The 10,223-nt window shown below is 45.5% G+C and overlaps 1 protein-coding gene across 1 annotated transcript; it reads left to right on the forward strand.

Moving 5' to 3' along the window:
- The first annotated feature begins 4,370 nt into the window (after window positions 1-4,370).
- LOC125506216 (ent-isokaurene C2/C3-hydroxylase-like) lies at window positions 4,371-8,306 on the forward strand. Its single transcript, XM_048671078.1, has 3 exons — window positions 4,371-5,327; window positions 7,343-7,586; window positions 7,782-8,306. Exons 1-3 carry the CDS (start codon window positions 4,434-4,436, stop codon window positions 8,156-8,158), a joined length of 1,515 nt encoding a protein of 504 aa, XP_048527035.1. The 5' UTR covers window positions 4,371-4,433; the 3' UTR covers window positions 8,159-8,306.
- The last annotated feature ends 1,917 nt before the right edge of the window (window positions 8,307-10,223 follow it).

The raw sequence follows: 10,223 nt of genomic DNA on the forward strand, positions 1-10,223 counted from the left end.
ATATATAATTCCAGCCGGACCGCGTAGTCCAACAATCGTACGTGCATGGTTTGCTACCTCTGGTCTTTCTCCTCCTGAACTCTAGATCTGCCGGCGCGCTAACGAACAGCTCATCGGCATGACGACGTCGACGGCCTGCTCCATCGCCGTGCTCATGGCCACCGCCATCCTGGTGGCGGCCGCGACCCTTTCCGCCGCTGCCGGCCGGTGCAACGCCCGGAAGGATCTCGTCATATGGCAGAGCCTCGGCGAGCCTCAGAGGGACCTCTCGGCGAGGTACAGGGTGGAGGTGGTGAACCAGTGCAACGGCGACGGGCGCACCGGAAAGCCCTGCTCCATGTCGAAGATCCACCTGCGGTGTGGCAACTTCCGCTCCCTCGTCCCCGTCGACCCCAAGTTGCTCCGGCGCATCGGCTCCGGCGTCTGTCTCCTCAACAACGGCCACTCCATCCGGCAGAACGGCAACGTCTCCTTCGTCTACGCCAACTACCGGCGCAACAACCTCTACGTCCGCTCGGCCAGATGCAATTGATTGATGTCTTGTTTTTCTTGGTGCATGCCTGTGTAATTCTTTACAAAGCGGCCATACGAGCAGTCTAGCTGGATGACTTCAAAGACATGTGATACATCTGTACTTGCGCACCGTGATTTATTGCATGAACATCTCTATTTGTAACTCTCGTCGTCGGGACTTCATCACCGTGTTTATTCAAGGGTTTCTAGGGCATCTCCAAGCAGACCTGTAAACCTTCCGCAACCGTCCGGATCACGCTGTCCGGACCATAGAAGCCATCCAACGCAGCCCTGTATCGGTCCGCGAGACGTTTCGAACGCGATTTCTCCGCCAAACGGATACAAAAATGAAGGAGGTCTGCGGAAGCCCGGACACGCGAAACATACGAATTCGACACCCCCCAAAACCCTTCCCGGACCCTGCGACTCCATCCTCCCCCATTTCTCTCCTTCCTTCTTTATCTCTTGCCGTCGCCGCTGCTCCACCAGTCCGGCCACCACGCCACACCCCTGCCGAAAATCTGCATCTTCGTCACCTCCGGCGATCCAGCAGGGTTCCACGTCGCTTCTCCTCTGTCTTCGATCAACCCCCTGTCCTTCGACTGCCTCGCCGGGTACCATCCTCTACCATGCCCGGCAACTGTTCGATGAATCGTCGGAGCTGAAAACAGTTGTCCCTTTTTGTTTGTATCAAGGGATTCCAATTTGGAGTACATATACGAGCAGTATGTTGAGTCTTCCGACGACTCATCGGATAAGGAGGAGTACTCTGATGAGACGACAATGATGCAGGCAGTCCTTGAAGACGTGGAGCGTGCGAAGGAGCATGTTCTCAATTTCAAGGGCTCGATCAAAGGTCATCGCATGCTCAACCGCAACAGGGCACGCAGGCATTTGATTCCGATGGCTGACTACTTTGCCCCCGATGCACTCTTCGCTGAACATTTTCGCCGGCGTTTTTGGATGCGCAAGACCATCTTCGATCGTTTGTACCATGATGTCCGGTCCTATGATGACTACTTCATCCTGAAGTAGGATGTCGTGGGAACGATTGGCTTTTGTGGTTACTAGAAGTGCACGTCCGCACTCCGGATGCTTGCATATGGCACGGCCGCTGATTCGTGGGACGAGTACCTACGAATATCTGAGAGCACATGCGAAGATGCCATGTTCAAGTTTGCAACTGCCATGGTGGAGGTGTTCGGATCTCGGTACCAGAGAGAACCAACTACGGCAGACACCGAGAGGCTTCTGGCAATCTCAAAAGCAAGAGGGTGGCCAGGTTTGCTTGGATCTGTTGACTGCATGCATTGGAAATGGAAGAACTGCCCAAAGGCTTTACAAGGGCAATATCAGAGTCATGTTAAGAAGCCCACCATCACTCTTGAAGCAGTTGCATCACATGATCTTTGGATTTGACATGCTTTCTTTGGTATGTCCAGGTCTCACAATAGTATCAATGTGCTGCAACGATCACCGTTGTTTGCGAGGCTGATTGAAGAAAAAGCTCCTCCTTGCCACTATACTGTCAATGGATATGATCAAGTACAACATGGGTTACTATCTGGTTGAAGATATCTATCCTTCATGGGCTACCTTTGTCAGCACCATCTCAAACCTAGTTGGCCAAAAAAGGCCCACTTTGCCCAAAGACAAGAAGCATCTAGAAATGATGTCGAGAGGGCATTTGAAGTCCTTCGGGCATGTTTTGCAGTTGTTCGTGGACCTGCAAAACAATGGGATCCAAAGACCTTGTGGGGGTTGATGACATGTTGTGTGATCATGCACAATATGATTGTCGAGGATGAGGATGACGATGCTGCCGCAGCTCTGGAATTTGAGAACATGGGTGATCCTATCCAACTTCTGGACCAGAATCCAGCCATATTTGGGGAGTTTATTCAAATGCATCAACAAATTATGCATCGGCCAACTCATGAGCAGCTCAAGGAGGATCTGATTGAGCATCACTGGGCGGTGAAAGGGGACAACAATGTTGGATGTAAAATATTTGAACTTTTTAAAATTTAAACATGTTCTGCATGTGGCTATTTGAACTTCTGTGCACTTTGCATGCGGCTACTTGATCGTGTGGACTGGTGGGGAAATCCGAAAAGACGGATGTATGCGGCTATGGTTGGATGGTTGCCTCCCGCATCCGTGTCCGCGACTGGTCCCCTCTATCCGTGCACGAATGCAGGAGGTTTTTTACGGGTTGCCGTTAAAGATGCCCTTATATATACACACCATAAATAGGCTTGGTCCTGTGCTTTGCATAAACTTTAGTTCACCATCTCCTGTTATATACACCAACTACTTATGTCAGAGATCGAAGTCGCCTCATTAATATCCAACCAATTTCTCTTTGTCAACAGATTTAGTACACAAACTCTCACAATGCCCTTTGTCAACAACACACAATCATCGCAAACACCTTGTTTGATGCCGCCAAAAAAAAGAATCTAAGGAAAAGAAAAATGAAACGGACGGATCTCCACTCCTCTTGAGACGACGAGGCCACCGGACGTGAAAAAGGAGCGAGGACCAAGGCAACGACATGGAGGAGACTTTAGCGGCGGTGGCTAAGGTCGGGAACAGGAGTGTCGTTTGCACCTCTTCTTTTTATTAGAAGAAAGGAGAGAAGCTCCTACTGTGTTGTCTTTACACGATGATCAATCTGTCATTCTTCACACAACGTGTAACCATACTTGCACACCCATCCAATCGAGGTATAATTGCAGTTGCACACTCACTTAAATGCACACAACAGTAGTTGCACGCCAGCCGGCTGTTTGCAACTCATGTTAATTGGCCGTGTGCAACTCTGCATGTCCAACAACCGGGTGCAACACAGTTGCACACCTGCCCACTGGTGCGCATTTGCAGTTGTACGCATGCCGAATGTGTCCAACTACATGTCCACCTGTTGTGCACAACTTTTATTGCATGTCCATTCACATGTTCGTTGTATATTCATCGACCATGCACAACTACATTTACATACTTTCTAGAGAAACAAGAACAGTAAAAAAAAAAGAGGAAACAAAGAGAATGAGAGTGGAAAATAGAAGTGAAAATAAGGAAGGAAGGCAAAACAATGGAATTTTTGTATGTTGATGCAAGCTGGATGAAATGTAGTTATTAATTAATACAACAAAAAGATGACATGCGCAGGCCACTTTGCTAGTTGAATAAATCTACTTAAACAAGCCCCTTCCATTTGCTTAAAACTACTCATAGTGGGAGTAACATAGGTAGTAACATCACACATATCTAGATAAAATAGATGATGTGGCAAGTAATAAATGAAAAAAAAGAGGCATATAGTAACATAGGTAGTTACTACTAGTATAAGTAACATCATACATATCAGGGCAAGATGAGTCTAAAGCATAATAAATGAAGTATTGCATATTACCACACATATATTACTCCCTACTATAGAGGTAGTAACATAGAGTAGTAACATGGGCATGTTACCACTCTATGTTACTATCCATTGTGGCTAGTCTAAGCAACTAAGTTTGGTGAAATCATTATTTGTCCATTGCTGAACACAGCTTCTTTATTTGCAACTTGCACCAACAAGTGAAGGACTTGTTGCGACCCATTCATGTATCATTGACATTGAGATTAATGGAGAGGGTCAAAATAAAATATAAGGACGTCACTGTCTCGACTTAGTAATGAAGAGAGTATATACCTATTGAACGGAAGTTCGTATTAACACGTTATGTTTCTTCTCGCAAAAAACAAACACGTTATGCAGTATATTTGTTTTCACGATCAGGAAGCCCAAGCATCCGTTGACGCCGAATTACTTCCAATTAGCTAGTCTACTACTAGCTGGGTTGGATGTATGCGGTATGCTATAAAGTTGGTTGTTAGCCTCAAAGCCAGCAGCTAAAACACGGTGCGCCATGGAGATTTTCTTAAGTTTGTGCTTAGTTATCGTAGCCACGGTGCTAGTCCTTTGGTTTCTTAGCTCTTCCCATGACAAGTCCAAGACCAAGAAGAGGTTGCCCCCCGGACCATGGACCCTTCCGATCATCGGCAGCCTCCACCACCTCATCGGCCACCTCCCGCACAGAGCCCTGTCGGAGCTGTCTCGCCGGCACGGCCCGCTCATGTACCTCAAGTTCGGCGAGGTCCCCACCGTGGTGGTCTCCAGCGCCGAGGCGGCGGCGCTGGTCATGAAGACCAACGACCCTACCTTCGCGGACCGGGGAAGCGGCGTCGCGCTGGACATCGCCGGCTGCGGCGGGAAGGGGATCATGCTGGCCCCCTACAGCGACCGTTGGCGGCAGATGCGGAAGGTCTGCATCGTGGAGCTTCTTAGCGCCGCGCAGGTGAGGCGCATGGCGTCCATTAGGGCCGAGGAGGTGGCCGGCCTCGTCCGCTCCCTGGCCGCCTCGCCCGCGGGTGGCACCGTGAACCTCAGTGAGAAGTTGCCGGTGCTGGCGAACGACATCGTCGCTAGGGCCGCGTTCGGTGGGAAGTGCGCGCAGCAGGGAGAGTATCTCCGCGAGCTCGACGAGGTCATGACGCTGCTGGGGGGCTTCATCCTCGCTGACCTCTTCCCGTCGTCAAAGCTCGTGCGGTGGCTGGGCACTGGCGAGCGCCGGCTGAGGAGGAGTTGTGGCCGGATCCAGCGCATCATCCACAACATCATCGACGACCGCAGGGCGAGGCGTGCAGCCGACGGTCCCCGTAGCACCGACGACGAGGACCTGCTAGACGTGCTGCTCAGGTTGCAGGAAGAGGACTCGTTGACATTCCCTTTAACCGCGGAAATAATTGGCGTGGTCATCTTTGTGAGTATGCCGATTATTCCATTCCTTTTCTCTTAATTTCCTATACTCCTATGCCATGAGCCCATGACACAAGGAATAATAGGCGTGGTTACCTAACTACAGTATCTAATAACTACTATTGTTTGTTTCTAAAATCTAAAAAGTGGCCGCGCGCTATATGGACAGAACGAGCGGCCACGTTCTGACCGCTCGATCTCGCTCGTTGCACGTGGATGACAAGGCCCACCACTACCCGAAGGACCAACCCACCCCCGGTTTCCCCTAGCTAGCCGCCACTCCCTCACCCCTCTCTCTCCCGCGCGCGGCCATGGCAGCCGTCGGCGCACCTTCTGCCTAGCTGTTCCTGCCGCTGGTCCTCTGCATCTTCCGCTGCTGCAGGTCATCACCGCAGGTCGCCTTTGGTCAAGGTTGGCCGCGCCGCCACCCCTGGTCGAACACTCAGGACACCCCGCCGCCCTGATCGACCGGACAGCCGCGACACACAGCGGGCTGTTGTGCTGGTGCTCCTAGGTGTAACACGGGAAGAAGCGCAGATCGGCGGCCGGCCTTCTCCGTCAACTTGAACTTGGGGTACACCGTACACCACCGCCGCCCCCAGTGGTGGAGCTGGGTGCGGATGCTGCTGCTGCTTTGTGCCGCTGGCAACTGCCATGAGGAGGCGCAGGCAAGGAATCGTGATGGAAATAGTCGTGTTTCTGTGATTGATTGACAGCGGCTCTCTGTGCTGAGACTTGAGAGAGAGAGAGAGAGAGAGAGAGGGGTGAGATGGGAAGGTTGGTGGCATGATTCGTTGTGTATATACACGTAGGTGTTGCCATGGTGATGGATGAAGTGGTTTAGTTAGATTTTAAGACTTGGTTTGTGAGGAGAGAAGTGAGAGGAAGAGATTGTTGGATGGAATTAACCCGGCCGACCATGCATGCATACGTGTAGGTAGGAAGAAGTGTAGCTTAGCTTGCAAGTTACGTATACATGGAGACATGACCTCATGGTTTAATCTGCTGGCTAATTACAAGCTAACCGAATCCATGCAGTGATGTTTAATTGGCTTGTAATGTAGTCTAGTTATACATATGTTGATGTTTAGTTGGCCGAGAAGACTAGTTGCACACATATATGCTCAGTTGGTTTGTAACCTAGTCTAGTTGCACACACACTAATATTTAGTTGGCTTGTAATATAGTCTAGTTGCACACACATTGATGTTTAGTTGGCAGAAAATACTGGTTGCACATACATTCTCAGTTGGCTTGTAATGTAGTCTACTTGCACACACATTGATGCTTAGTTGGCAGTGAAGACTAGTTGCACACACATATGCTCAGTTGGCTTGTAATGTAGTCTAGTTGCACACACATTAATGTTTAGTTGGCTTGTAATGTAGTCTAGTTACACACACATTGATGTTTAGTTGGCAGAGAAGACTAGTTGCACACACATATGCTCAGTTGGCTTGTATTTAGTCTTGTTGCACACACATTGATGTTTAGTTGGCAGGACTATTGGCACACGCATATACTCAGTTGGCACCGCAATGTAGTCTAGTTTGCACACACATTGATATTTAGTTTGCAAGACTATTGGCACACACATATGCTCAGTTGGCGCGGCAATGTAGTCTAGTTGCCCACATATTGATGTTTAGTTGGCAGGAAGATTAATTCGTCGAAACATCTACTTTTGAAGAGCACATCACGAGGGTTTTAACAATGAAAACGGATCTGAATTTCAACACGCGGTTTAGAAAATATATATTTTTTATAATTCTGAAAACAAAAAATTAATGCACTAGGGACGAACATGGGAAATATGCATTCATCACATAAGAAAAGACCACATAAGGTGATTAATTAGCAATGTCTTTTTAATACTTTTGGATTACAGTAATTTTGCTCTTTTTAATATGTGGTAGTGACTAGACGTTTGGGATCAGGGGCCGGCCGCTCGCGAGCGGCGGTGAGCGGCCGGCCACCAGCTAGACCGGTCCTTGTTTGTTTTTTGTATTCTATATGTAGGACATGTTTGCAGCTGCTAGTGAGACCACAGGAACGACGTTGGAGTGGGCAATGTCGGAGCTCTTGAACAACCCCAAAGCCATGGCAAAGGCACAACTAGAGGTGCAGGAAGTGCTAGGTCCAGAACGAGCAGCCATCACAAACTCTGACCTCGGCGGACTCCACTACCTTCGGATGGTCATCATGGAGATCCTGAGGTTGCATCCCGCGGGTGTCATCATCCTCCGAGGGGCCAGAGAGGATCGTGAAATATTAGGCTACAAAAATGCTAGACTTACGGAAATCCCACTACGGACGCAAGTTACGGGATTGCATGGCTGAATCTCATTGATTTTCTCTCCATAAAGTTAGCTGTGGGACCCAAATTATGATGAATCCTAGGTCTCCAGCTCATCTCCGTAAGCACTTTCCGTAGAAACTGCCTGTAGCTGTAGCAAAGTTCTATTAAGCTATGACATTCCTAAAGGCACCAAGGTGCACATTAACGTCTTCGCAATATCGAGGGATTCTAGATATTGGGAAGACCCTGAAGCCTTTAAATCAGAGAGGTTTGAGAACAACGACGTAGATTATAAGGGCACACACTTTGAGTTCATCCCCTTTGGGGCTGGGAGACGGCAGTGTCCAGGAATTTTGTTTGGTATGTCAACCCTGGAGCTAGCACTGGCGAACCTTCTCTACCACTTTGACTGGATGCTCCCTGATGCGGCGATCACAAAGCCGGTGGACATGTTCGAAAGGTTTGGCCTCACTGTATCTAGGAGGTCTGCCCTTCTGCTTAGGGCTATTCCGCGTGTATGCTCCAAAGGTGCGTAGATTTGGACCTTGTTAATTGTGTCAACATATCTACACCTCCCTTTTACCGACATCATCTTCTGTATACAAATAAAGCTTAACAAAATTTATGGTTTTTTCTATCATTGCTCATAGAGTACTCTTGTTCACTGTATCTAGGAGGTCTGACCTTCTGCTTAGGGCTTTTCCGCGTGTATGCTCCAAAAATGTTCAACGTATGCTCCAAAGCATAGAGTACTCTTCTTCACATATGCTCCAAAGCTGCGTAGATTGGGATTGTGTTAAGTGTGTCAACATATCTACACTTCCCTTTTAACATACACCGACATCACTTGTTGTATACATATAAGCTTAACAAAACATTATGGTTTCACAATATTGAACATGTATTTGAAAAATAAGTTCATGACACTTAGAAAAATATTCTCATGCTCATGATGTTTTTGAAAATGTTCAGCGTGTGTATAAAAGATATTCAGTGTGTATTTGGCAAATATGATCATGATATTTATAGAAATATTCGCATGGTCGTGATATTTTTGAAAAATATTCGACATGTGTTCAAAAAATGTTCAACTTGTGTTCGGAAAATGTTCTACGTGATTGTTTTTTTCTTAAATTGACATGCATCTAAAAAATGTTTTACATGTATCTAAATATTGTTTGACGTGTATTTGAAAAAAAATAACGTGCATTGCAAAAAAAAGTAACAACAAAACGGAAAAAGAAAAGTGGAAATTAGAGAAAAAAAAAGAAAACCATTGAAAAACAATACAGATAGAAAATCGGGCGGAACCTTTACAAACTCGGTGGAAGGTTCCTAAATTCGGTCCACACCAGTTGGCCGACCAGTAAGCAAGAGGTTGTAGGCAAGGCTTCCTTCGGTAGCAAATAAACAATACACAACTCTGATGCAAAAATCAAATTTGGTGGTCCTAAAAAATCCGCTTACGAAATTATTTTGATACATAAAAAACATATTCAACGTGAAAAATTGTTCGACAAATGAAATAATGTTCAAGAACTTTAAAATCGTTCAGAAAACAAAAAAAATGTTCTTTAATTTTGAAATTGTTCATTAAAATAAAAAAACACAATTCCAAAAACCTTTTCGAAAAAATATTCACAAAAATATTCAATAAAAATTGTTCTCAAATTAAGAAAAATATTCTAAATTTCAACAAGGAAATCTTGAATTCAACAAATGTCCTCGACTTCCACAAAATGTTCTCAAACTCAAAAACACAAAAGCAAACAGAGGGTTGATTGTTGGAAGAATAAAATATTTTTTCAGAAATTCAGAAAAATTCTGAAATTCCGAATATTTTTATAAAAATATGGAATTTTTCTGAAAGATCGTTATTTTGGAAAAAAAGAACATTGTTTTCAACGTGAAGTCATTTTTTAAAAATCGACTTTTTGAAAAAGGAACAAAAAATTGAAATGTTTAGAGGTTTTTAAGTTTCTAAGTTTTTAAAAGTTATGATAATTCTTCAAAATTCTGTACTTTTTTTTGCGGAATTAATTTGGAAATATGCACAAAGTTTTGATTTTTTTTGGAAAAGACGAGCATATTTTGAAAAATGTTAACAACTTTTAATTTATATTTACTAAAATTTAAAAACTATGGAAAATAAAAAATAGGGGAAAAATTAAAAAGTAAACCAAAAAATAATAAAAAGCATAAAAAATATAATATAAAATAAACAGAAAAGCAGGGTAAAAACCTGGTTCACAAAACCTTTTGGTTTCACAAACAGGAAAAGCCGGAAGGAACCAGTTAGAAGGTTCCCAAAACCAAAACGACTGAGAAAAGCTAAATGGGCCAGCCCAATGTGCTTGACCTTATGCGTTTGGTCAATGGGACAACGCATCGAGCGCCTTATAGAGATCTCCCCTGCTACAAACACACCTGCGGTGGCCTCGAGGAACATGATAAGGAGCTGATCACAGTATAGCCCATTAGTGTGTATATTTTTTTCTTCAATAAAAGAGGTAACCTGAAAAACATTTAAAAGCTTTGAGTATCAGTTTAAATCATGGATATGATTTATATACAAGATGTAAAAATTATGTATCTGAAAAC

This window comes from Triticum urartu, chromosome 5, assembly GCF_003073215.2.
Source record: "Triticum urartu cultivar G1812 chromosome 5, Tu2.1, whole genome shotgun sequence".
Classification (NCBI taxonomy): Eukaryota; Viridiplantae; Streptophyta; class Magnoliopsida; order Poales; family Poaceae; genus Triticum; species Triticum urartu.

Bases quoted from the DNA above. Each gene is read 5' to 3' on its own strand.
- LOC125506216 (XM_048671078.1), top strand. From the start codon at position 4,434: ATGGAGATTTTCTTAAGTTTGTGCTTAGTTATCGTAGCCACGGTGCTA. The intron at 5,328-7,342 runs GTGAGTATGCCG...TTCTATATGTAG, and splicing joins TAATTGGCGTGGTCATCTTT to GACATGTTTGCAGCTGCTAG. The intron at 7,587-7,781 runs GTGAAATATTAG...GCTGTAGCAAAG, and splicing joins CCGAGGGGCCAGAGAGGATC to TTCTATTAAGCTATGACATT.